General features: G+C 35.1%; 4 protein-coding genes across 6 annotated transcripts in view; 1 reads left to right on the top strand and 3 right to left on the bottom strand.

Moving 5' to 3' along the window:
* Nucleotides 1-824: 824 nt before the first annotated feature.
* chchd6b (coiled-coil-helix-coiled-coil-helix domain containing 6b) lies at nt 825-11,122 on the bottom strand. The gene is made up of 8 exons (XM_059497755.1): nt 10,922-11,122; nt 10,108-10,204; nt 9,988-10,033; nt 9,312-9,456; nt 7,781-7,864; nt 3,217-3,287; nt 2,025-2,160; nt 825-1,097 (listed from the first exon to the last, which is right to left on the bottom strand). Exons 1-8 carry the CDS (start codon nt 11,003-11,005, stop codon nt 1,077-1,079), a joined length of 684 nt encoding a protein of 227 aa, XP_059353738.1. The 5' UTR covers nt 11,006-11,122; the 3' UTR covers nt 825-1,076.
* tgm2b (transglutaminase 2b) overlaps nt 2,451-27,628 on the top strand; it is a 251,085-nt gene continuing 225,907 nt past the window's right edge. Inside the window, exon 1 of the mRNA XM_059497754.1 lies at nt 2,451-2,456. The gene's annotated coding sequence lies outside the window, so the exon portion shown is untranslated. The remainder of the gene's footprint in view (nt 2,457-27,628) is intronic.
* On the bottom strand, nt 13,924-21,550 carry tpra1 (transmembrane protein, adipocyte asscociated 1). Of its 2 annotated transcripts, none has more exons than XM_059497740.1 (11): nt 21,397-21,550; nt 20,415-20,592; nt 18,683-18,815; nt 18,532-18,618; nt 18,132-18,204; nt 17,429-17,508; nt 17,129-17,239; nt 16,975-17,035; nt 16,787-16,889; nt 15,758-15,838; nt 13,924-14,476 (listed from the first exon to the last, which is right to left on the bottom strand). In XM_059497740.1, exons 2-11 carry the CDS (start codon nt 20,576-20,578, stop codon nt 14,233-14,235), a joined length of 1,137 nt encoding a protein of 378 aa, XP_059353723.1. In that variant the 5' UTR covers nt 20,579-20,592; nt 21,397-21,550; the 3' UTR covers nt 13,924-14,232. The 2 variants fall into 2 exon arrangements, with proteins under 2 accessions (XP_059353723.1, XP_059353724.1); XM_059497741.1 differs by having other exon boundaries at nt 21,403-21,546.
* On the bottom strand, nt 22,002-25,919 carry trim107 (tripartite motif containing 107). Of its 2 annotated transcripts, XM_059497738.1 has the most exons (3): nt 25,834-25,909; nt 25,692-25,745; nt 22,002-23,799 (listed from the first exon to the last, which is right to left on the bottom strand). In XM_059497738.1, the coding sequence occupies exons 1-3, from the start codon at nt 25,892-25,894 to the stop codon at nt 22,385-22,387; spliced, it is 1,530 nt and encodes a 509-aa protein (XP_059353721.1). In that variant the 5' UTR covers nt 25,895-25,909; the 3' UTR covers nt 22,002-22,384. The 2 variants fall into 2 exon arrangements, with proteins under 2 accessions (XP_059353721.1, XP_059353722.1); XM_059497739.1 differs by lacking the exon at nt 25,692-25,745 and having other exon boundaries at nt 25,834-25,919.

Genomic DNA, 27,628 nt, shown 5'->3' with positions numbered 1-27,628 from the left:
GTTTAGAAATCCTTGTAATCATAATATCTTTATACTTTCGTGCCAAAAAACTAATTAAAAGATTTGAAATAATGAGTGTAAACAATGAAAATATTGATTTTCTTCCTGGTCACGCGTCTGATCTTTCTTTTATTGAGTGTTTCTGACCCTGAAGTCTGACCATCTTCATATCATTTAATATTCTACTTCAAACAAGACAGCAGTTTCATATCCTGGTTTTATTTTAATACGGGCTCAGCAAACATCATAAAGCAGTCATATGTTCAGTCACACGAGTAAACTGACAGGACAGGACTTTATCAAACACTCAAAATCAAACCTGTGTTTGTCTGGGCCAGAAAAAGTGAGTCAAAGTATAAAAATCAACTGATGGAGAGAGAAAACATCAGATTTTTTAACATAAATCTGATGCAAAGATTGTAAAACGATCTTAATGCCAATTCCTGGAAATCTTTTATTATCTCATAGCCAAAGCAAATATTACTTTCAAAAATTCATTAATTATACTGAAATATTACAGAATTTTTCTGTTAAAAATGCATAGATATTAAGAGATTTATGTTCAAAATGCATCAACTGTACAGAAATATGATTTAAAAATGCATAAAGTACACTTAAATATTAGAGATTTATGTTTAAAATGTATTTACTGATATATTAGTGCTTTAAAAATGTTCATAAACTACACTAAAATATTAGATTTATGTTCAGAAATGCATAAACTACACTGAAATATTAGAGATTTATATTTTTTCAAAAATGCATCAACTACAGTGAAATAGTGCTTTATGTTCAGTGAAAATACATGTTCTCAAAGCACACAGCAGTGGACAAAGATGTTTATTATCTCCGTTATGGTTGAGTTTAATCATATTCATCAGAGTGGATCGAGCTTCAGACTGAAGAACACTGAAAGATGACAGAGTAATGAGAGACTGAAGAGAGAAACAGACGCTGATGAGACTTTATTTGCTCACAGTAAATGAAGATCAGCTCAACACACACACACACACACACACACACACACAATCGTCCTCTAACGCTGTTCCTCTTCTTCAGCATCATCATCATCATCTTCATCCGTGGTTCACCAAGTTCTGCAGAGAATGAACAAACATTCACGTCAACAAGAGCTGCTTTCCGTAATAAACCTCCTTCATCAGGTCCAGCACTCGTGTGTCGTTCACCTCCTGACTTGAGTTTGAGTTACTCTATAAGCAGCGCACACACACACACACACATACACCATCTCTTACAAAAGCTGTTGTTATCTGTGTGTGTGAGATGCATGAATGATCCAGTATTAAAATGAGTCTGGTATAAGCTCTACTCATTCACACACATAGACACACACACACACACTCATCAGATGAGACATGCAGAAGTGGACGCTGCTTATTATTTCCTGCAGAGAAAATGACTCTGGCATGTTTTAAAATGAACTAGTTCTTCATTACACAATGGAGAGGAATATGAATAGAATATCAGTATCTGCCAGTACTGTTTTATCATGTTGTTTTGTTATCAGGATGGGTCTGAATAGATTCAAATATCATCAGGTCTCAGTCAACAGTAAACTCTTTTTCTATTCCTGGTTAAAAAGTACAAAACATATTTTTTAATTACAATTAATAAAACCATTTTTGGTGATTAAAATAAATCTGAAATAAAAAAATATATATATACAAAGTCTAAATATATATAGATTTAATAAATAAAATTGTAGAATTTTAATATATAGAAATATATATATATATATATATATAAACAAATTATGAAAGCGAATCACAAAATTACTAAAACTTAAAAACAAAAAATAAAATAAAGTATTAAATTCTGAATATTAATAAACACTATAGTAGTACATCAATATATATTTTTTTATTATATTGCGCAATCTGTGTTTATTTTTATTTTACCAATTAAAGACTGGTTGACTGTGCACTGTCCCTGTAATATTGTATACAATAATAATAATAATAATATTTTGCGATATTGTGAATCCCTGATAAAAGCAGACAGACCTTCTTGGAGGAGTTGATGCAGTTGATGTAGTCTTTGGCCAGCTGTGAGCAGCGCAGCGTCTGCTGTATGTTCAGTCTGTAGCAGCTCAACACCTGCGACTGCAGCTCAGAGCAGACGGGACTGACGGGACGAGGCCTGCTTGTCACACACACACACACACACACACACACACACACACACACGGACACAGACACACAGACACACACGGACACACACACACACACACGGACACACAGACACACACGGACACACACACACACGGACACAGACACACAGACACACACGGACACACACACGGACACACACACACACACACACACACACGGACACACACACACACACGGACACAGACACACACGGACACAGACACACACACACGGACACACACACACACACACACACACACACACAGACACACACGGACACACACGGACACACACACACAGCTGGGTGAATTTCATTCACTACAGTTAAGACATTCAAGTTTTATGCCTCTCTACTCTAATCAACTAAAACAGGATCACCTTCTAACTGTTAAACACCAGCTCAAGAACAAAAATCACAGCAGGGACACTTATCTAAGAACTAGAGGGGAAAGGTCATAGTCCTGCCACCTAGTGGCCTAAAGAGGAATCTGCTAATGATTTGGGCTCTTTCTCACAAAAAATAAGACAGAGAGAGCATGAGGAGAGCAGAGATGAAGTCTGGCATTGATACTGAGTAGATATGTGTCTCAATGCTCGAAAAAATTAAAATGTTATGTTTCCAGTCAAACCAAGGATATAACAGTGAAGTAAAATGAAAACTAAAAACCAAATAAATACATTTAATACATTAACAAAAAGAATAAATAAATAAATAAAACGTTCTCTTATTTTTCCTTTTTAAATTCTGTTTTATAATATACATTTTAAAACGTTTTTTATACTTAATAAGGAAAACTTTAATTTTAGCAAGTTTCTCATTTTTATTTATTTTTAAATGCATGTCCTGAAGTAACTAAATCAAAAACTTAAAATAAAAATCACATAGACTAATAAAAATACTAATAACATTAATAAACCTATTAAAAAATAAAATACAAATAACAAAAAGTGAACTACATTTAAAACAAAAAGTTAAAATATGAAAATAATGAAATAAATTTGAAATAAAAAGCAATGCTGATAGTGAAATAAGAGGTGTACTCACGTAACAGTGGCCTGTGTTTGAAGCGCCTGCTGCTCGTACATGTGTGCAGTCTGCCGATAGAGCTCAGCGTTCTGCAGAAACACACACAGCTTCAGCTGCATTCATTCAGAAAACACACACACTCTTCAAAGATCGCTGAAATAATGCATCTGTTTTCCTGCAGACTCTTAATTTACAATCAGCAACTGTTTACAGTCCCAAGACCCAGAAGCATTTTATCATGCAAATTCAATAGATATCATAATGTGTTCTGTTCTTGCTCCTGTTCACTTCTCTAAACCAATCCCACAATGCAATAAATGCTCAGAAATGTGTATGGAGGAACATTAAATTTAATTAAAGCATCATTATTATTTTCTAGCTCTGTCAGCACATCTCTCACACCGAGTGAGACGTCGTAATGTTTTATTTGGTGGCATTTACACGCCGATTACTACAATTACAAAACACAGCAGTGCAGAACATTACATTCACAGCTTCCCATTCATGAGAAATCATCACTTCTCACTCAATGCATTTGCCTCAGATACACTTTACCACAGAAATTATCTGCTAAAATAATACTAGTGTGATTGACCACAGGATTTACTTGCTTTTCTTAAACGAACACAGCTGATATAAACTAACATTCACAACACAAAACTGCATTCGTTTTAATTGAAACCAAAACGATGCAAAATGGTTCATTAATTCATGTCAAAACCAGGGTTGTGATGATTAACTAAAACATTACTTTTGTTGTAATTTAAAATAAACTGGAATTGAATCAAATATATATTATATTTTATTACATTTGTACTTTATTTCAACTAGCTGTCAAGGCAAAGTTTATAATTGTCATTTAGATGTACTGGATGTATGGAAATAACTAAAAAATTAAAATTAAAACTATACATAAATATTGGAGAAATCCATATAAAAATTATTAAAACACCCAACAAAATTGGCCAGTGAGTGTGTGTGTGTATGTATATATATATGTTAAGAAAAGCTAATAGAAAATATTAATTAATAGCATACAAATAACACTAAACACTGCTCAGAAAATCAGTTTGGGAGAAGTCGTCTTAAAGGTACAGTATCAAAAATATTGATAGTTAGAGGTGAAAATAATCATGATGTTTTTGGTTCTACAACTGCACCTTTACTGACATTACAGATGGACTTCAGGAATCGAATCAATGCCGATGAGTTTTATCAGTGAATATCTGCTCGATCCTTCAGCTCTGAGCTGTTAAATCCAGCAAGACACAAAAACAATTCGCTGTAAGTGATTATAATATATCAGTGTGATTACCATCTCACAGTCTGTATCTTCACGCAGCAGGAGTAATTAGACTCTGTTATCTTATTACATCTACAATTACTCCACGCAAGAGGTAGAAGAAACAAGAGGAACAGAAACAGCTTTAGAAAGCATCAGTTTGAGAGACAAGTGTGAGTGATTATTAACAGGTATCTAGTAAGTAATGATGAACACCTTTAATAAGAGACGTCAAGTTTCACAGTTTGCTGCCACAGAGATCCCATGATTCCTCTCTCAGAGAAGTTAGAGTCTAATGGGATAAACAGCAAATACTGTAAGTAAAGCTCAGATAATGTTTCTCGCTCCATCTTTTGATTCTCGACTCGTTCTCTCTAATAAAAAGGTAAATGCAACTTTTTCTCTCACCTTTTTATATCTATGAATTGCAAGAAAAAAGTCTGACTTGTGAGAAAAACTCACAATTGCCAGATGCTTGAAAGATACATTGCAGCAATTGGAAATGAAATATCTGGTGAGTGGTGCTAAAAGGTTAATGCTCTTGCAATTGAAAATAATGTGGTCGCCTACACCTACAGTGTTAAGAGCAAATGAAAGATAAAAACACACTTGCTAAAGCAGTCATGCCATGCTTCAAGAAGTCTTTGAGCTCTTTTAATTTGACTCGTGTTTCACTGGATCTCGTACCTGATCACATTGCATTACAAACACAATGTTGTACCAGGTGCGCTACCGAGCAAGTTTACTGCTTCAGAAAAATCCATACATATGGCACTGGTAATGTAATGCACACATCAAAATATATTAGTTTACAAATCATGCATTATAGTAAAAGTGTTTTGAGATTATATGAGGTGTTTTGAGCAGTTGTGCATGCAACCAAGTCAAAATAAGTCTTTACTAATGGAAAATCTGTCTCTGTAGTCATGATTCCTGTTATAAAGGAATAAAAGTCATTGGTGTTTAACTGCCTCTAGGGTTGATTTCAGCAGGAAAATGCAGGGAACTGTAATTCTAGGAACAACTGGTGTAGAAACAACAACACTCAGAAATTGCTAGTAATTAGCTACAAAGAAACAGTAAGGAACACATTTAACTAAACGTGAAATCTTCAAACAGAAAAGTGTCTTTTGCTTTGTTTGTTGCACGCAGAATTAGAGGAAAATACCAGAAAATAAGTAAAGGACACATTTAATGTGCTGTAGATTTGTGTATTCTGACTGTATGAAAAATAATGAAGGAAGTTACACCTGTGTTTGAGACTGGAGCAGATATCAGTCGGATCGGTCCAGAGCTTCATCTGATAACATGAGCAGATGATTCGGATTTATTCTTGCAAAAGCTTGACAGAGTGAAGAGCACAAACCCTTTTTAAGATGAAGGACATGAATATTACATTACAGTGTGAGGAGTGAAGATAGACATGTAGCAGAGAAAGCCAGTGGAATCAGGATCTTTGTTCCTCTCTGTGTGTGTGTGTGTGTGTGAGATGCCTTTGTGTCACGCTCAGGATTTCTCTCTGAGAGCTTAACCAAAGCGTTTCAGATTAGTGTGTGTAGGCTGAATCTTAAAAATTTAATTTAAAGCATAACACACAGTCTGCAGCAGTATAACGCACACATGACAGACGAGAGCCGATTAAAGGTTTCACCTCAACAGAGCAGGAGACAGAGAAAGAGAAAAGATTCAGGGATGGAGGAGTGTGTAGTGTGTGTGTGTGTGTGTGTTTAAAACTATTTTACATTAGCATCACCAAATGAAATTGCACAAATAATGACTGTGTTCAGACAGGTTTTCTTGAACATGTCTTGGTCTTCCATGGTTTGGACAAACAGATAATCCTGCCTCACATTGACTTGATTGATTGAGACAGAGTGTGTCATATTGAGCCGGTCTGTGAAGTTTGTTTGGCTCATGCTTCATGCCTAAATTTTGCAAAAAGCAATAAAACCTTACTTGAGGACCATTAAGATGATTTCCTTTGCAATGTTACATTATTTTTACGATTAATATAATATAATTTGTACTTATTATTAATTTTTGCGGGTTATGATTATGATGTCATAATACAGAAACTCTTACCTTATCGTCATAAAAATAGTCTTATTAATAATATAATATAACATAATATTTTTTATCTTTCCGTTTATTTAATTGGAGGTGAAATATGACCAGGCGTGTTTTCATGAATGTTTGGAGGTCTTTAAATTTCATAAAAATATGTCATAATGCAAAAAAACTGAATGGTCTTAATAGTCATAAATGCCGGCTTTCATAATATAATATGATAAATACACATTTTGTTCATTTATTGAATTTGAGGTGAGATATGACTATGTTTTGTGTTTTATGGAATGCGATGAAGAGAATATATTAAGCGTCTTACGTCTTAAATGATGACAGAGTGTGTGTGTGTGTGTGTGTGTAATTATTGTTTAGAGACACACACACACAGTAACTAAGTCTGTTTAGTCTCTGATCGAGACATTATTCTGTTCTTCATTATTCTATTCTTTACACAACTTTATTGTGGCGTTGACAACCCAAGGTAAAACAAAATAAATAATAAATAAATAAACAGCACCAGACTGATTTCTGGACATCCAAAAACATTTCTGATCAATCGGAGTCCTTTCCCAGCGAGTGGACAGACGCTTTCAGGCCATCTGATGCTTTTAATCGTTTAATTTTTACAGCATTGAATAAATGTGAGTTTTTATAGCAATGGACCTACTACTTACTTAAGGCTTATAAGATCAATTTTTCACATTTCTTTTGATGCGAAGTAATCAGTAATTCAGTTCTCAAAAAATGCATTTTTTTTTTTCTGTTGCAGTGATGAAATGGTTTGTGCACATCAAATAAACACAAGCTGAAACTCTCTCACGCGGTTAATAAATGATCCAAAACAACTTTTAAAAGCATGAAATCACACATTTGGATTGCACCCACAGCTCATCTCTCCGTATCAGTCACACACACACATTTAAGTGGTGTATCGCTCATCAGAAGAAGCATAAAGGATGTCGATACATGATACGAGAGAGCCCTGGTTTAGATGAAGCCGCATAATCATCATAACCTCAATGTTATCGCATTTATGCAAACATGTGCATTTATAAATGCAGACACAACAACTATATGTAATATGACATCAGAGAAAACAAACCAGCACTATAATAAAACCAGCCAAATAAAACCTGTTCAAACTGACACGCTTTATTTCTAGCATTGAAAAAAGGTTCATAAATGGGTCAAATTCAGGCTTCAAATCTGAAAGTGTGTTTGTGCATCACACACCTTCTTCTCCATCAGTTGTAGCTGCTCCTTGTAAAACTGTTCCAGATGTTTCAGCTCATCTTCTTTCTTCTTCAGCTGTCGGGCCTGATAGAGACACAGAATAACCTGCTCAACATCACGCGTTCAGTTCAACAAAACTCTTGATGGCTTTCAAACGAAGCAGCACACGATGATCTGATGTCCATGATGGAAACAGCAATAAACACACACACACACACACAATGAGTAATGAAGATTCACATGATGTGTGATTATATGGCTAGCAGCTTTAAAGTTAACATGAAAAATAGTTGTTTTATTATCTTCATCAGATTTGACAATGTTGTTACTGTTAACATAAACTATTAAAAATGTTCTTGGAAAATGTTTCAATAGATTTAAGTTGAAATAAACATATAAATAAGCCATAAAGCAATATATAAAACAATTAAAGCATATAACAAAATGATTAAAACCAATTCAAAATATTAGTAAAACTGTAATTGTTTAAAAATAATAAAATAGCATCAATCTCGCTTATTGTAATCCATTTTAATCAGTCATCATAGACACTTTTCACAATCCAATCACATATAAAGTCAAGTCCCAATGACATTTTCTGGTTAAATATTGTCATACTCTTGTGAACACAGTTTCATGTTGACTTATTCACACACAGCACTAAGAAGCAATGAAACATGAAAACTAAAACACAGCAAACGTCTGCTTCTGCTTCTTACCCGAAGACTCAACTCGTCCGGCTGGGAAACGACAGAAATGATGAGGAAACACTACAGCCCATGGACATCTTAACATCGCAATTATAATTACATCAAAGAAAGAAAGTTGCACTTCATTTAATTTCTTAAATCAATGTCTCTGTTTCTGTAGAAAATCACTGTTCTTTTACACTGGTTTAGTAATGAACTGGGTATTAACACACATCTGTAAGTCTAAATGAGCCGGGATGTAATCAGAAACACATCAGCTGAAGGAAGAATGAACGAGAGAGAGAGTGCAGAATAAAAGATTGCAATCATGAGCACTAAAAGCTTTACACGCAAAACAGCGTAATTATAATTAACAGTGAAGCTGGTTATTATAAATTACACTCTGTAATTAAATGAGGAGCATCACCTCAAACATCAACATTAAATCAAACTCTCAAAACACTCATTAACACTGCTGCTTTTAAAAATACGTTTTCCAGTGATGTGTGGTTTGTTAGGAGGGCAATATTTGACAATCTGGAATCTGAGGGTGCAAAGAAATCCAGATATATAGAGAAAATTGCCTTACAGTTTTCAAATGAAGTACTTAGCAGTGCCTATTAATAATCAACAATTAAGTTTTCATCAGTGAGTTATTGCTTGAAAGTTCCTCATTATTAATATATTCCTTAGTAAAATGAGGAATCATGTTGTCAAAGTAAAGGCATGTTATTGCACACTGTATGTTAGAGAAGGACAGACTGCGTCAGGATAATGAAAGAAGAAGAGAAGCGAGAGAAAGCGCGTGTCTGTATGTGTGTGTGTGTGTGTGCATGTCTCACCAGGTTGTGTGTGTTGTCTAGTTCCTGCCGTGTCTTTGCTGTCTCTCTCAGCCCCACTGGGTTCATATCGTCTCCTATCATCTCTCTCTCTCTACGACTGATCCGGGCCAACTCTTCCTGAACCAGAGCCTGCTCACGCTCGAACCTACACACACACACACACACACACACACACACACACACACACACACAAAAACACGACCATTAAACACCACTACAGAACTGGTCATGTTGAATAATCTTTGTATCAATTTATTCGTACCATGTCTTATCTTATCTTGAGAGCGCGGTTTTTCCTCTTTTATCTCTGGTTAACTTTATTACTCGCATCTATTAAATGACTTGGGAGTTGAGCGCGCCTTCTCCACTATAATAGAACAAGCTAACTAGCCTTGATTGTAGTGAATGTGTCTTTGTTTATCATTGTAATGCATAATAATCTCAATAAATAAATATTATATTTTATTTTATTTCAACTGCCAAATATCTATGCATCATGGTACCAATAGACCATGCTTTTTCCCAGGTTATTATCATTAATTAAAACTATTAAAAAAGACAAAAACACTTATCAGAATTACAAAAAGAAAAAAATAAATAAATAAATAAAATTGACAGTGTTGCAGTAGTTAATAATGTCTTCAGAAATACTGATAAAACTCTATAACACACTGACCGTCTTCTGAGCTCCTCCTGTGTCTCTGATGATGATCTGGAGGGCCCTGAAATATCAACAGTCAAATATGAGTTCGTTATAAACCAGTGCTGATGAAGAGAAGAGAAGAAGCGGTCGCACCTGGATCAGGTTTGGCACTCTCTGCTCTGGGCGATGATGATGATGATGATGATGGTGGTCCAGACTCCCGCATCCGCTGAAGAACATCACCAGACAACTGAGAGCACAGACACACTCGCATTAAAACAACATCACATGAGTTAAATTAAAATTTTATTAAATTAAATTTATGCATTTAGCAGACACTTTTATCCAAAGCGTTTTATGCATCAAAGCGTTTTATGCATGAATTTATGCATTCAGGCTACCAATTTTTTACCTATCATTAGGATTAGTTAGGATTGCCTTTTTCAGGGACAAATTTGGGGATATACATTCAGACAAATCACAAAAAAAAAAACAAGAACAAAAAAAGTATTAAATAAAAATGACTACAACCAAATAAAGAGTACAGCTCTTAAAATACATTATATATTTCTCTCACTGTTCTCGGATCAGATTGCTCTGTTTGTGTCATTGACCTTGAATGAGAGCAGATAGAATAATTGTATTGATAGAATAAAATTTTAATATTAACAGCACATTAGATCCTAGCAAACAAGAAATCCCAGGATAAACATGATCACAATGCTCGAAGATGAGCACATTTCATCATTATGAATCAATGAAAACAGTGAAAAACTAACAGATCAACTGATACTTTCACTTTCTCAGAGCCACTGAAGTTCAAAAGAGGGACAGTTACAACAGACTTCTGTTCATAAAAGCGTAATTACAACAGAATATGTGATTAAAATCTGATAAAGGTACAGTAGAATGACGCAGGACATGATGTTTGTTCTGTGTTTGCAGTGCAGATGTTGTTGTATGTCACCTTAACTCCGTGAATGACCGTGACATTGTCCTGTTCGTCCAGTCCGTACGACACTGATTTACTCTTGCTGTCCGCGGCCCCCATCAGCCCTGAAATAACCACAAACAGCCCGACGAGAGAAATATAATCACCCCGAGTGACTTCAGGGTCACTGTGTCCCGCTACGTGCGCATAAAATCATCAAACATCCTATTACGGCTTAACGCGCGTCACGTGACACGCGAAAAGCACGATGGGAAATGTAGTTCTACGCAGTATACTGACGTCACACGAAGGTCGCGGGAGAAAATAAAGGAAAATATTTATTTTTTATGTTTTAATTTTTTGCTTGCTTGTGTTCTTATAGTGAAATAAAAAAAATTGGTTATGAGATATTATAATAGAAATTGACAGATGCTCATTATGCTACTATTTAAGGTACTATTTCATGGTTTTTTTTTTTTAAATGCAGTGGTCGGCAAATAGTAATAATACTAATATAATTTATTTTGCCTTTTCTTTTTCTTTTATTGCTGAAGATTTAATTCATTCCTTCACATGTTTAAGGTCACCATGAAACAAAATAACTTCTGATTCTCAGGCCAGATTTAATTGAAGATTTTAAGAACTGAACCCAAGTATAATGATGCCAGGCTGAAACAAAACCCACCAGATAACTAAAATAAATAAAAATCCAAAGCAAACATGTTCAAAACTATGATATAGCACGGAGAAATAAATGTTTCAAACAAATTTCTTGACGAACGCTCAGCCCACATGAAGTATATGAACAGAGCCAAGACAGATAACAGGGTCCTTAAGACTTTAAATTAGCAAGCAAATGAGCCAAATCAGTGTGAAACAACCCAGAAAACATAATATCAATACAATACAACGTATCAATAATGGCGATCAAGAAAAGGCATACTCAATATTCGCAAAATACTCATATGCACATATGCCAATATCCCCTTGCACAAGAATGCATCCCCTTGCACAAGAATGTAACAAGTTTACAAAACTTTATTTTCATGCTGCTACTTGCACTTTGCCATATTGCACTTTATATTGCACTACAGTAAAATACCTTAACCTGACTATATTCTGAAACTCTGTGATAGTCTGGAAACTGTAAGCTCACTGTAGGCCATATGCTATGTTGATCTGTCTATTTGTTGAATATCTATTTGCACTTGTTTAGTGGTGTCCTAATTTTAGTCGTATGTTTAGTTTATGCTTAGTATGTGTTAAATCTTGTTTTAATATTGCACATTGGAGTATGGGAGAAATGCAATTTCAGTCTGCTGTGTAATGTACTGTTGCATGGTTGATTGACAATAAAGGTGACTTGAACTTGAACTTGTTTTTTTTTTTAAATGCAGTGGTCGGCAAATAGTAATAATACTAATATAATTTATTTTGCCTTTTCTTTTTCTCTAATTGCTGAAGATTAAATTCATTCCTTCACATGTTTAAGGTCAGCATGAAACAAAATAACTTCTGATGCAGTCTTTTCAAATAGAAGTAATAAAAATAGTTTTTGGTAACTAAAATAAAATAAAATATAAATAAAAACCTAAACTTTCATTTACGTTGAAGTATTAAAATAACTAAATCTGAAATAATAATGTTTTATAAATAAATATAAAAAGCACATACTAAAGCTAGTATTAAAAAAAATAAAAATAAAAGCTAATTTAAAATATCAGTAAATACTATAATAGTAATAATCGTATAAATAATAATAGTGGTATAAAAATACTGAAAATCATCAATCCCTCTTATTTTAATCAATAGTCATTATAGAAACAAAATCCCCAATGGCATTTTTGTTGTTGACTATTGTTTTTTACTATCACTTTTACTATCAGTTTTTTATTTCTATATTTGATTTAAGTGCTCGGCAAATAGTAATACCAATATTTCATTTATTTGCCTTTTATTTTTCTCTTATTGTTTTTTTTTTCGTGTAAAATTTTTTTATTTTATCTATTCAGATTTTCTTTTTTTATTTCTTGCAGTACATTTTTGCGATATGTATGTCCTTTACACAGCAGTGAAACGGTGACGTTCAATAATAAAAAATAAAAAAGCTCGAGAACGTGATAGCGTCACATGATGAGTGTGTGAAGCATTTTTTTTAATATAAAACATAAATGAAAGCACAAGTCACAAAAAGAAAATAATTGATCTAGAATGTTCAAATAAACTAAATCTTATTTTAGTGAATAGAAGTAAATTATCCACATCCGTTGACGTCGAGAAAACCTTACGGTCTATGGTGAAAACCACGTCACTTGAAGCATGTTCCAAAATAAAAGTCCTCGGTTGTTCGTGTCATAGACATACATAATAAAGGTTCGTGTGGCTCAAAATCAAGCCTCTTTGCTGGACCGTGCCAGATGTGCACTGTTCATCTGACTAAAATGGTTTCTTATTATCTGGTTTAAAACAGTTAAAATATAGACTAAACAGAATAAATACCCTGATCTTTATCAAAGCATTTCAGTGAAGAAAAAAATAAACTAAATATCTTTGAGAAATGCTTCCAATAACAGGCTGCAATATCAAAAAAGAAAAAAGAAAAATATATATATATATTTAAAAAATGAAATAAGCATTAAGTACAATTTGCACTGAATTTCAGATTATATTACTTATAACTCATTTACAGTTGCATTTCAGTGCAAAACTTTGCATTTCAACATTAAAACTTTAACACTGAATTGCCTTAAAATCACTGTGCAAATAAAAAACAAAACAAAACCAGAGCATTCACACACATTTCTTAATACATACAGTTTAATCATAAAACATAATCTCTCCATATTCAAATCAAATTTAAAGAAAAAAAGAGAAATAAGCATTATACTCAGGCCAGATTTAATTGAAGATTTTAAGAACTGAACCCAAGTATAATGATGCCAGGCTGAAACAAAACCCACCAGATAACTAAAATAAATAAAAATCCAAAGCAAACATGTTCAAAACTATGATATAGCATGGAGAAATAAATGTTTCAAACAAATTTCTAGACGAACGCTCAGCCCACATGAAGTACATGAACAGAGCCAAGACAGATAACAGGGTCCTTAAGACTTTAAATTAGCAAGCAAATGAGCCAAATCAGTGTGAAACAACCCAGAAAACATATTATCAATACAATACAACATATCAATAATGGCGATCAAGAAATGTATTATGCACGACTAAAGTTGGCTTCAGCACAGATCCGAGCACACAGATGTAAAATAAAAGAGCACTGTTGTTACACAAGGAATGATGAATTCATGGAATACAAGACTTCTATAACAAGTGTTAGTGATCTGAAGTCAGGCGTTGAGGGCCCTCCAGCGGTCCGAGTCGATGCTGTTGATGCTGTGGGCTCCGCTGTAAGGCTCCGAAACCACGTCGTCCAGATACGCTCCAGAGCCATCGATCTGTGTGCTGGAGAACGAGCCGTGCTCCAGATCCTTCCGACCCCGACCCGAAGACGAGGTGTTGGGGAGGTGCACGTCCGAGTCCTCCGGCTCATCGATTTGGGACTTGTAGGAGAAGAGGATCTTGGGCTCGGACCTGAAGAGAGACGAGGAGGAAGCATGAAACACGACCGGCAGCTTGTGCATGAACACCGCATTAATAGATATAGTTCAGATCAGATGCAACTGATGTTCTTCTTATCATACAGATCAGGAGGAACATTCAATACATTTTTAAACATGCAAAGTTAATTCAAAAACACTAAATGCTTCTATTCATTGCAAATAAATAAGTTTTTTAAGCTTTCCTGTTCATCTGTGAGTCATGACGAGATAAAATACATCACGGTTTCCACACAAAAAAAATAAAATACTGGCCAGCACAACTGTTCTCAACACTGATAATAATCAGAAATGTTTTATATTAGAATGATTTCTGAAGGATCGTGTGACTCTTATGAAAGCCGTTTTCCACCATATTCAAATAGAATTGTATGCATTTTAATTAAGAGTTAAAATAATTAGGAAAACTCATAGTTATAAATAAAATGATAAAAAATACTTTTAAGTCATAATCATGACTCATAACTGACTTAGTCTCTCATAATTATAACTTGGTATCTCATAAGTTATCTATTTTTGGTCATAATCAGGACTTCAGAAATAGCTTTCCCTCATTGCAATTCCAAAATGATGAGATAAATAGGACAATTATGAGACAAGTCAAACGCACGTCTAGATTCAAGTCATAATTATGACAATGACTTTTCATGTCAATTTTCACTTCTTAGACTTTTTATCTCAATACTGGCATTTTTGTCAAAATTGCTGCTTTTTATCTTATAATTATGACTTCTAATTGCATCTTCTGATGTCATAATAATCATTTACCGAAGCATGTTTTTTTTTCTTGCGTGGTGGAAATGCAGCACTGAATACCCGAGTAATGAAACATCGCAGGAACAAATCTTCTACAATATATTCCCATCTAAAGCAGTCATAAAAACTCTATTTAAAACTATCCAAACATAAAGGACTTCCACAGAATGAGTTAAAGTTTGTATAACAATAATAATAATCTAATGGTTGACCACTTTTGCTAAGAGCAGTAATGTTTTTAAGTGGTGTTTAGTGCAGTTTTTTAGCAACATCATTTGTATTGCTCTTCTGAAATAAAGAGTTCGACATGGCATATAGAAACACTCACAACTCAAAACTTCCCCGTGAGGTAATGCATGAGCCTGAATTAAAAATAGATCCCATGAAGGTGCAGAATATGTAACTTTGTGGAAGTTGAAAGCCACTATTCATGTGCTGTGTGAATACAGTTCCTCCTGCAGACTCGAGGTGTGACTGAATCACAGGCGGATCTACTCACCCGAAGAACCCTTTGAGGAACGTCACATAGATCAGAGGAGCAAAGACGGAGAAGTAGAGGAATGTGGTCACATCCACACAGCTGCAAACACACAGAGGAACACACACACACACACACACACACACACACACACACACACACAGAAAACTCAGCTCTGATAATCTGCCATCCATTTCTAATATTATTGTAGCATTGAGACAAACCACTTTTCACTCACATATTACGCAAATAAGACAATGCATATTATAATAATATATTAAAAACACCTATATTAGATGAATTAGATTATGCAAATGTTTTATTTTTGGGCTTTGTCTATATGCATCTTTTAGTCTGAAGAGCATGACGTATTGCCAAGTACAAACTTTTTTTTTAAGTTTGCAAAATGTTAATTTAAAATATTTTTGAAAACTATTAGAAATTGCATTATCAGTTAACTGCTCCAACAGTATACTCTACTAAAACAAATAAAATAAACCTATGCCATAATTTATTTAAAGTACATGTTTCCATACTAAAATCCATTAACATTTCTATTGACATATCAATTAAAACGTACTGATATAAAATTATAATTCAACTTAATTTGGAGTATTTCTTTAATGCACAATGCACATTTCTTAATATTATGCCTAGATTATTTATTTATACCAGTTTAGTATACTAAAAGAAAAATTGCAGGGTATTTTTTATTAATAACTTATATACGTAAGTATTTTTGTAGTATACACTAGTGCTGTCAAATGATTAATCACGATTAATCACATGCAAAATAAAAGTTTTTGTTTACATAATACATATATGTGTACGGTGTTTATTTATTATGTATATATATATACATAAATACAAGTATAATATTATGTACATACTATATTATGTAAACAGAAACTTCTATTTTGGATGCGATTAATCGCGATTAATCGTTTGACAGCACTACTCAGCACCAAATAAATGCATTTTTGAATACATTTTAGCATGTTTTTTTCCCCCCCAGTGGGGTGTGTTTGACAGACAGAGATGAATCCTCACCACAGGCCTTCAATGATGTCGGCACAAAGCAGCGCGCTTCCCAAACCCTGAACCAGATTGAGCAGCGACAGGATGCCAGCGTACACGTAAAAACCCCTCTTGGCTGCGGCACGAGAACCAGAAACACATTCACATCATCCTCTGAACGATTCCTCCAGTACAAACACTGAAACCCTGCGTGTACTCACATGGCAAAGAGATCCGCTCTCTGACTGGAGTTTTAGGTAGGACGACTATCAGGGAATACACCTAAAGCAGATTATAACGCAGAATTAAACATTAATAATTCAATATATAATGCAATATGGTTTCGTAAGAAAGGAGAATTATTTGAATAGATACCAGGAAAAAGAAACAGGAGCTGGCCAACCAGAAGTGTCTCCCGCCGTGACCGTAGATGTTGAAGTCTTTAGCAGAGAGATGTTTGTCCGGGAAACGAATCTCTAGAGTCCCCTGTGAGAGCAAGAGATGCTGCATTAAAGCAATACCTCACTAGACGTCAATGAATCACATGTTTTTATAGTTACTTGAATTAATCAGAGTGGTTTCTGAATTTACATCCAACTCAAAGACATATATTAAGCAATTTCTGCGGTGATAGATGTATGTAGATGTGTAGTGAATGGCTGTTGTGTAACACACCTGTGTGATGGAGTAGGCCAGAGCCAGGACCGCAGTGATGGCCAACACACGCTTGATACTGGATTTGCTCTCCAGATGACCTGAGCAAACACAATCAGCAAACACCTCACTTTAACAGGAAGTGCAGCACAGGCTTAAATAAAACACGCTTCGTTTTCATGGGTTACAATGCAACAGGCACATTTAGAAAACATAACGGAAAACACAATCACTAGTGTTGCTAGTGACAAAATAATAATAAAAATAAATAAAATAAATAAAAATAAAATAAATAAATAACTGCAAAATAATAATAATAATAATAATAATAATATTTTAGGGACCAATTATCACTATTCCTAAACTATAGAAGTACTTAAAAAAAAACATTAAAAATCATATAGCTGTAATAAAATTCAAATATAAAACATAAGATCAAAAAAAAAAAAAAACATAAAAGCCTAAAAATAATAATGATAAAAAATGTTGAGTGCTGGCTTGGCAACTATAAAGAAAAAAATATCAAATAATTTATTTTAATTAGTGAAACTTAAAATTGAAATGATAACAAAAATATACAGATAAAAGCAAATTAAATCAAAAATAGTTAATACTGTGATGATTAATAATAATAACATTACACTTTCAACCCATTTGAAACATGGTTTTTACTAAAAACGTAATCATATTTGAGATCTGAAACAAACGCAGTGCAGGAACGCACCAAAAGCCAGTCCGAGTATGACGACGCTGAGCTCAATAGCCAATAAGAAGAACCTCGTGATCTCCCAAAGCACCTGTGAACACACAGAAATCACTGATGAATTCACCACATAATCACAGCTCTGCGTTCATCACAGCGTCATCAAACCTAATACAGCTGACGTCAGAGCAGAGATGGTGTCCTTAATTCATGTTCCTGCCGTAGTGTGTCAAATACAGTAATAGTAGGATGGAATATAATAAAAATCTAAACGGGAATGAGTCATGTCTTGCATGTTTTAAATGTTTTTAAACATTAATTGTTGTTGATTGTCGTGCTTTCAGATGCAGATGTGGTTTATGTTACCATAGTTCATTCAAGATTGACAGAAGTCAGTGTGATGTTTTGTGTGTGTTTTCACCTTGTCTATGAGTGTGGCGGCGTTGGATGTGCTGACGGTCATGGAGACGATGGCACGAGTGATTCCTACAGCTGCCACCACGAACACCTGAGAGAGACACAGTCATTACAATCACAAATCTGCAGCTCACGCCGGACGCTCTGCTGCTTACCAGGATGTAAAACGCCACGAATATAGGGCTGGAGGTCTGACGGATCTTAGCACGAGCAGAGGGAAGCTTCCACATCAGGAAGACCAGGAAAGCCACGTTTGGGACGAGCAACATCACGTCCCAGTAACGAACCCTGACGGACAAACAGAGACGAAGAGTTACGAATCAGACCAAAACATGAGACATTCATTAAACAGGTTCAGATTAAACAGCACACAAACAAGCCGTTTATTACTACAGTACTAGACCACACACACACACACACACACACAACACACATCTAAAACTGGAATTTCAACTTTTCGTGTGGTGATGGAAAGCACCTATATATCCACATAAACACCTCCTGGGAACCAAAATAAGAAGTTTAAACTGAAGTCTTAAAATTAGAAAAAAAAAAAAAAGCAAAAAAATATATCTAAGAAAAATGTAAGTAGAAATGCAAAAAAATAATAATAATAATAATAATAAAATAAAATAAATTAGGTTTGAGGCTAATTTCCCTCTTCAACAAGTTATCTTAATAAAAACTAAAATATATGAATGTATAAAAATGTAAATTTTTTTTATACTAGCATACATATGTTGCACATGCAGTCAATTAAGTTTAATTTTAAGCTTTATTTAATGAACACACTTTTAATAAACATCAAAAAACTGTTACAATTTGAAATTGTAACAATATTTCACAATACTAATGTTTTTAATGTTCAAATAAATGCAGCCTTGGATGTTTTCTTTTAAAAACATATCACTGACACTAAACTTTTGAAAGGTAATTTAATAAATAAAAAAATGACTGTAATAATGAGAATATTATTTTGTCAAAGGTCCATAAGAAATACTGTTCATGTTTTTCTCTGAGGTACAATAGATAACCCGAAACAATAGACCTACTGTTCTTTCTTTCGACATAATTTGCTGATTTATGAATTTAAAAAGACAAGGAGAGGAAGTTGTCATGAAAGGCACTAAACGTCTGCAGTCTCTGAAGAGCCCATGACATCCTCTTAAAGACACGCAAAACTATTCTGAGCTCCGAGTTGTTCAGCAACACAAACCCCTCGAAGGAACACGAAACCCAGCAGCACCAGGAGAGCCAGATGGGATTTTAATCAAATTACAGAGGACAGTCCCATCTGAGAGTCACTACAAGCACAGAAACAAAAGCAGAATTGAAAGCTCACGTTCTAAAATCTCAAATCCTCACACAAGATCATCTCTATATCTGAGAAATACTCTTTTCAGTATATGAGCTCAGAAACGACATGCATTCAGGCGTTTAAACATGGCAAAGAGCCCAGATGAAGACCGCAGTCAGTTACACACGGAAATGCAAAACAAAACTACATCAAATCACAAATCCTTGTCCTTTCGCTTAGTTAAACTGAAAAGAAAAAAAAACTACTTGGAAATGTACAGTTACTCCATATATCAGACATGCACATACCATATTAATAGCAGAAAGGACACATATGTGACCCTGGAGCACAAAAGGAGTCTTAAGTAGCACAGTAGTATATTTGCAGCATAAGTCAACAATGCAACTTCATTTGGACAACTTTAAAGGTGATTTTCTTTTGCATCTTCAGATTCCAGATTTACAAAAAGTTGCATCTCAACCAAACATTGTCATATCATAACAAACCATACAACAATGGTCAACTTGTTTATTCAGTTTTTTTGTGGTTCAGGGTCACACGTGTCCACAGTCAGTGTGAAGCGGCCGTACCTGGAGTGTCCGATGTCGTCGTACAGGATCTGCAGGCATCTGTGTGGTTTGGTGATGTTGGTCTCATGGTCAGGGTTGAACTCGGAGCTGTTGTCCACGGTGGGAAACACACTGGTGTTGTTATAACGGAGCAAACGTCCTGCATCAGTCACAGTCTCCAGCATTCTGGATTAAACCTCTGCGAAACACAGCACTGAACTCCTTCAGTTTACACTCAAACTGACATACAAACATGTATAATATACAAGCAACTTATCTGCATGTCGAGCGCAGATCTAGGAGTTCACCATAAAAAATGCAGAAGATTAGATTCACAGCTGTGTCGATGTAACACAAAGACACAAGAGTTGAACATGTAAAGAACTGACATCTAAAAATGAGAAATGTTCCCTTGGCACATAACTGAAATAAAAAAGTTTTAGTATTAAGATTACTACAACGGAAATAAAAAGAAATTAAATGCAGACTGAAATATTTAAAAATTGATTAATAATAATAATTACTAAAAAAGTAAATGATTGTATATATATATATATATATATATATATATGAAATCGACACTAATTAAAATATTAATAAATGCTGTAATAGTTTATATAAATAATATTAAAATAACAACCCCACTTTGACAATTTACTGACTCGCTTAGATGAGGCATCACAAACATTTTCAAATCCCAAAAATGTTACATTTTGTAACAGATTGGAATGTTTCGAATGTATGAAACGTTACAAAGTTTCTCCGCAGGAATGTGTGTGTAATGTATTTACCATAGACTGTATGTATTTACACAGATACACGTTACATAACACACTCAGATCAAACTGTGACGAAAAACAACACACACTGATCCAAACACAAGCACAAAGCGTCAGTGAACTAGAATCTTCTGTATGTTTATTGTATTGTGATGTATCATGTGACATATTTCACACACTGCGCGCGGATATATCAGCTGAAAACCCTTAAAAACACAACTCACCTTTACCTGCTGATGATCTCAGATCAGAGCCGGCGTGCTTCTGTATTAACGAGATCATAAGTTAGTAGTTGAGGCATAATAACTTCTCCGTCGGTTGCTTGTTTACAGGCGGAATGAAACTGATGAGTCGTGAACGCGTCATCGTATCAAAGATGGCGCCATCCGTGAAACCTTTCACAATAAAAGACTCAAAGACGTCACTAAACATTTGAGTACATTTAATTGCTACTTTGATAGCTTATGCTCTACTGTAGCTTAATTTAATTCGCACTAATATTTTATTTATATGTGTTGATATTGCGCTTGTTGTCATATTACTTCCATTTAAATCTTATTAATAAAACGAATATACATGTATGCTTTATAAGTACTAAATTACCATTACCAATACACACACACACATATATATATATATGCGATTATAATAAACCACACTAAAATTTTAATTTATATAAAGAAAAAAGACACCGAAGATACCTCTTTGCAGTCAACACTTCAAAATAAAAGCCTTTTCACCCTTCCTAAGTCTATGGCAGCCATCTAGGCAACCCTTCAGAATAAAAGACAAATATAAAAATAAAAATCTTTGTATTTAGAAAAAAAGGTAGATTCTACTGTTTATTTAAATTAGACAAAAACAAGTTTTAATACACGTTAAAAGAAAATCACAGCATAGAAACAGAATTAGAAATGTTTTAAATGTAATGTGGTCTTGTATTATTGAAGTTAAGTGCAACGTCACATGCACTGAACTGACATTGAACATTAAACACTTGAACTGAGGGACACTGTATATGATCAAATTAAACACTGCAAACCGTATGCATGTGACAATCTAATGTAGGATGATGCATTTAATGCGTAAGTGAACATTAATGACGTATTGCATTATAACATTATGATAACAGGATAAGAACAGATGAATAAGATCTAAGAAGTTATTTTAGCATTCGTTGTATAAGGTGAATCAAGCGGGTTTCTTCAGTCACTAGTGAACAGTGATGTGTGCTTTGGGTTGACCAGACATCATCCTCACAGCCAGATACACCGGCTGTGTGAAGCTGACTTTAAAGGTGTGCAGGTGAGTTTTATCTCCACTCACATCACTAATGCTGTAAAACACTAAAGAGCCGGTGCTGAAGCTGAGGCGTATCTCCATCCTCTTCAGAGACGGTGTGCGTCTAAGCGGCGTGTCCTTTCCTCTCTCGTACGCCCTCAGAAGGTTCTCACAGTACATGAGGCACCAGGATCCAGCACTGCTCTCCAGACCGCTGCCAGAACCAGATCTGGGCAGATCTCCATAACACACGGCCACAACCCAAGCACAGCCTTCAGCCCGGAAGTCCCAGAGATGTTCTCCTCGGACGAAGCTCTGGGAGCTCAAAGCCTGGAAGAAACTGGAAAACCTCTGAGATCTGGCCGGATACGGCTGTTTGGCTGCGCTGAAAGACACCGTTTTGAGGTCTTCGGATAAGACCAGGTTGGGATGGATGGTATCAGGGTCGAAGGTGACCTCGGATGGGTTGAGAACGACGCGTAGCGCCCGCTGAGAGGATCCCAGTCCGAGACGGAGTTGGGTATTTTGTTTCTCGATCTTCTCACAGACTTCCTTCAAACTGCTGGATAACTCCTGACCGCTGGAGGAGTCCTGCAGAGGCTCCAGGGTCATGCTGGAAACCTCAATACAACATGCGTCATCCGTCTCGTCCTTTAACGTGTTGACCTGAAGTTCAGCGGCTCTCAGTTGCTTCTGGAGGTCAGTCAGCATCCGCACTCTTTTCCCAACAGCATCTTCTCTGGGTCTCAACTCGGCCTCCAGAAGCTTCAGAGCAGTCGTGCTGTAGGTCTTCACCAGCTCTGCCATCTCCTCCAATACGCCGCTCACATCTTTCCTCAGATCTGCGTGTGTCACTTTGACCGCAGCCTCTCTGGCCTTCTCCTTATTCACCAGATCATCAACTACAGAAAGCTTTTCTTGAAGACTAGAGATGACAGGATTTAGACTAGATTCACTGGTTTCCGTCTCCAGCAGAGAGCTCTTCCCAGATTCTGTTGATTTGCACACATCAGTGTCTTCTGGAGATGTCTGCTTGTTGATTATCTCGTCTTCTGCACTTGGCTGAAGTTCACCGCTGATGTTGTTGGCTCTGTAGGTCTCAACTATCTGTTTCAGCTTGATGTTTCTCGGCAGGGTCTCTGGGCTGAGATGTTCCTGTCCACAAACTGGGCAGCAGAGGACTTGATCAAGTCCAGATGATTTGTCCCTCTCTGGTGTCTCCAGACAAACCAGACAGAAACTGTGCGCGCAGGGAAGAGTGACCGGGTCGAGGAAGAGATGGAGACAGATGGGACAGGACAGCTCTGACTCCAAAGAGCCGTCAGGACAGCCGTGTGCCATGATTTCTGCAGGACAGACAGAGATAAGCACAGTTACAGCAATGCTGCTCTGGGTTTAGTGCAAACATGTCTCCTTTGGAAGGAAATCTGGAAAAACTGGATTTCCTAGAAGCCCATTTTCACCAAACATGGCATCAAAAGTCATAATAAAGAGATGAAAAAGTTTAAATTCTGAGATAAGAGTTAAAAGCACAAAAAGTAGCCAAAATTCTGAGATAAAAAGTCACAATTATGATATTATTAGTCAAAATTGTGGCATTAAGAGTTACAATTATGACATAAAATTCGAAATTCTGAGATAAAAAGTCATGATTATGAATTTTGCCCAACACTTTTGACTTTTTATGTCATATTTAAATCATAACATTTGATCTCACAACAATGATTTACCCAAGCATAATTTTTTGGCACATCATAATTTAAAAAAATTAATTATTATAAAAAATAAATAAAAAAAGTTGTTTTCATGAGAATGAGATAAAAAGTCGTAATTATGACATAACAGGTATGAGACGAAAAAATTAAGAGATAACATAATTATTAGATGAAAAGTTGAAATTTTGAGAAAAATAATACAATCTTCACTAAATGTCTAAAGTATGATGCTAAGCCATTATTATGAGACAAATTTAGATAAAAATCACAATTCCGATATAAGTCGTCATAGATATGACAAAAAAACAAAGAAATTTTGAGATTCTATGTAGGTCTAATTAGTTATCAGATAAATTCTAAACTATGAAATAAACCGTTAAAATTCTGAGATAATTGTTAGACAAAAACGTTTAAATTATGACGTCATAAAAAAATGACATAAAAGGTGAAACATTTTGTCATAATAGTTTTTTAAATGCAGACTTTTTAATATCATAATTTTTTAAAAATCTTACAACAATGTTTTCTTTCTGTAGCAGAAATGGGCTTCAGAAATGATCTGTTTAATATATTGATAATCGTCAATCTTGTTGATATGATGCATTAAAAACAAAAGGATATTTTATTTTTATATGGAAATAAAAATATATATTGACCCTGGAGCACAAAAGCAGTTGTAAGCAGCACAGGTATATTTGTAGCTATAGCTAAAAATATATTGCATGTGTCAAAATTATCCATTTTTCTTTTTTTTTCTTTTATGCCAAAAATCGTTAGGATATTAAGTAAAGATCATGTTCCATGAAGATATTTGATAAATTTCCTACTGTAAACATATCAAAACTTAATTTTTGATTAGTAATATGCATTCATTTGAACAACTTTAAAGATGATTTTCTCAATATTTAGATTTTTTGCTATATTTTCAAATAGTTGCATCTCAGACAAATATTGTCCTCCTTACAAACCATACATAAATGGAAAGATGATTTATTCAGCTTTCAGATGATGTATAACTCTCAATTTCAGAAGATGTACCCTTAAGGCTGGTTTTGTGCTCCAGGGTCACGTGCTGCAGCTGAAGCCTGTACACGGGGCTCGACTCTGACACCTTCCTCTAACACCCGGCTGCACAGTGAACCGCTAAGTCACAGCACCACTCTTCCACGCCATAAACCTCGCCCTGGTGTTAATCGCGTGTAGAACAACGATAGAAATCCTTTCAGAAAGACGTGCATGGCGCTTTTAGCTGTTTATGTGCAGCCATTTTCCACCATGAAAACGTGGGAGTCTTTGGAACTCGACTCAGATGCGTGTTTATATACAGTCTGTGGTGTTTACCATCATAACTGCAACACAATATCACATTTCCATGTGAATCAAGGCTAACGCGATCAGACCGTTAACGCCTGATGATCGTTTCCCCGTCTTCACTCGTCTATTACTGTATCGCTTATAGCTTCAGTTAACGTCACAATAATGTTTCATAAACTACTCGTTTAAGATGTGTGTAATGCACTTACCTGCTCTTTTCCTCCTGATGACGCTTAAAGTGAGATATCGAGGGTGGATGTTTGCTACGAGTGAAACAGGAGTTATAGTTCATCTAGCGGACAGTAAGTGTGTCATTAGATCTGTATTTACAGTCATACAGTATATACACACCTTTATTGAAACAAACTCTGCTGCTTCCGGATGGAGCTCCACAGCAGCGCGCGCCATCCATCCACTCACACACAGACAAGAGTGATGATGATGATGATGATGCACGTGAGCACGCACGATCAACAAACAGCTGATTGGTACTTATACAATTAGTATAACTGGTAATAATAACAAAATGAACAAAAAACATATATGTATAAATAAGCTTCCCATTGATGTATGGTTTATTTGGACAATGTTTGGCCGAGATAAAACTATATTTGAAAATCTGAAATCTAAAGGTTGCGAAAAAATTAAAATAATTCTGTCCAAACTAAGTCCTTATCAATGCATATTACTAATAAAACATTACGTTTTAACATATTTATTACGGTAGGAAATTTACAAAATATATTTATGGAATATGATCTTTACTTGATATCCTTACGTGCGTGTATAAATTTCATAAAATTAGGGAGACCAGGGACAGTTGTAACACTTTTTGCAATTTTTAGCAATACATCAAAAACCATTTTTACTGAATAACCAATTTGTTATATTATAAACTTCAATCTGTCAGCTGCTGAAACAATGTATTTAAGTGGGTTTATGAAATATGTATACAGGTTGCAAAATTGATTTTAATACAGTCTCTCCACTGGTACAACCGTCCCAGTGTACAGGGACGGTGGTAACATGTCTAAAATCTGCATAATGAATCAATCATATACTCAAAATAGAAAATATGTTTTATCAGTAATGTTATTGTGACTATTCATTTCATGTTTTTAAGTAATGATTAACTTTTTCACACAAATAAATTATAATGCAAGAAAATTGTTTATTGGGGGGGGCGGGGGGGGGTTGCTTGGTAGGCCTAGTCTGAGTCACAGTTGTGGCAAGTGTAAAAGTGGAGTCCAGTACTCGTGTCTTTGATCCCTGGCTCCTCTTCTTGTGGAATCGGTGCAGGGTCACATGGCAAATGCCATATGATTTGGCCACTCCCCTGACTGACTTTCCTTGTCTGATTTCATCAGAAGCCCTTTCCAGCACAGGAAATGGGACTCCCCTGTCTGTCTTCCTCTTTCTGATATTTGGCATGCTGTCTATCACACTGACTATCTTTATATAAAAAAAGATAATTACCTTACCTTAAAATGTGATTTGATGACATTTTACATTTAATTTGCAATGCACATTGTACATTTTACTTTTAATTTGCACATTGAAGGGAAACTATGCAGTTTTTTTTAAGCTTGATTAGTTTTTAACATATAAATGAAACTTGGTTGGTGATACTGGGACAGTTGTAACGGGGCGTTACAACCGTCCCAGTACCACCAAACATGTTTTCATCTCATGTGAGCTAGCTTGACTGCTAGTTGGACACTTGTTAGCCATTTCTATTTTTAGCTTACAAAACAGTGATTCTAATAATATTTGTTTGAATTCATAGACATTTGATCCTATAACAGCATCCAAAAAAGTACATCAGAAAGAAAAGTAATTTTTTTACATCAGAAACAATCTTTTGTAGATAACTCATCAGGAAGATTCAAATGTGGCTCCCTTTATGGCAAAAATGGAGGGAAACTAACTGAGCATGTGCACAGTGAGTGTCATCACTCTAGGTTGTTTCTGATTGGAGGAATTCAAGGTGTTACAACCGTCCCCTGTTACAACTGTCCCTGGTCTCCCCAATAAAAATAATAAAACGACAATGATCTCCATTTACAGCATATTATTAAAAGCTCCCATTTAACAAATATAGTTTTTAAAGATGGAAACTAACAAACAAAAAAAGTTTAGAGAAATA

Source organism: Carassius carassius, chromosome 17 (genome assembly GCF_963082965.1).
Source record: "Carassius carassius chromosome 17, fCarCar2.1, whole genome shotgun sequence".
NCBI classification, from domain to species: domain Eukaryota; kingdom Metazoa; phylum Chordata; class Actinopteri; order Cypriniformes; family Cyprinidae; genus Carassius; species Carassius carassius.
Note: the sequence above shows the minus strand (reverse complement) of the source record. Positions and strands in the feature narration are given on the sequence as shown.

Excerpts from the sequence above, each read along its gene's own strand:
- chchd6b (XM_059497755.1), bottom strand. The coding sequence starts at position 11,005 with ATGGGGGCCGCGGACAGCAAGAGTAAATCAGTGTCGTACGGACTGGAC. Across the intron at positions 9,457-9,987 it reads CAGGAGGAGCTCAGAAGACG|GTTCGAGCGTGAGCAGGCTC; the intron begins GTCAGTGTGTTA and ends GTGTGTGTGTAG. Across the intron at positions 2,161-3,216 it reads CAAACACAGGCCACTGTTAC|GCCTCGTCCCGTCAGTCCCG; the intron begins GTGAGTACACCT and ends TGTGACAAGCAG.
- tpra1 (XM_059497740.1), bottom strand. The coding sequence starts at position 20,578 with ATGCTGGAGACTGTGACTGATGCAGGACGTTTGCTCCGTTATAACAAC. Across the intron at positions 18,619-18,682 it reads TCGTGGCGTTTTACATCCTG|GTGTTCGTGGTGGCAGCTGT; the intron begins GTAAGCAGCAGA and ends TGTCTCTCTCAG. Across the intron at positions 15,839-16,786 it reads GACATCATTGAAGGCCTGTG|CTGTGTGGATGTGACCACAT; the intron begins GTGAGGATTCAT and ends GTGTGTTTGCAG.
- trim107 (XM_059497738.1), bottom strand. The coding sequence starts at position 25,894 with ATGGATGGCGCGCGCTGCTGTGGAGCTCCATCCGGAAGCAGCAGAGTT. Across the intron at positions 25,746-25,833 it reads CAGAGTTTGTTTCAATAAAG|CAAACATCCACCCTCGATAT; the intron begins GTGTGTATATAC and ends TTTCACTCGTAG. Across the intron at positions 23,800-25,691 it reads CATCAGGAGGAAAAGAGCAG|AAATCATGGCACACGGCTGT; the intron begins GTAAGTGCATTA and ends TCTGTCCTGCAG.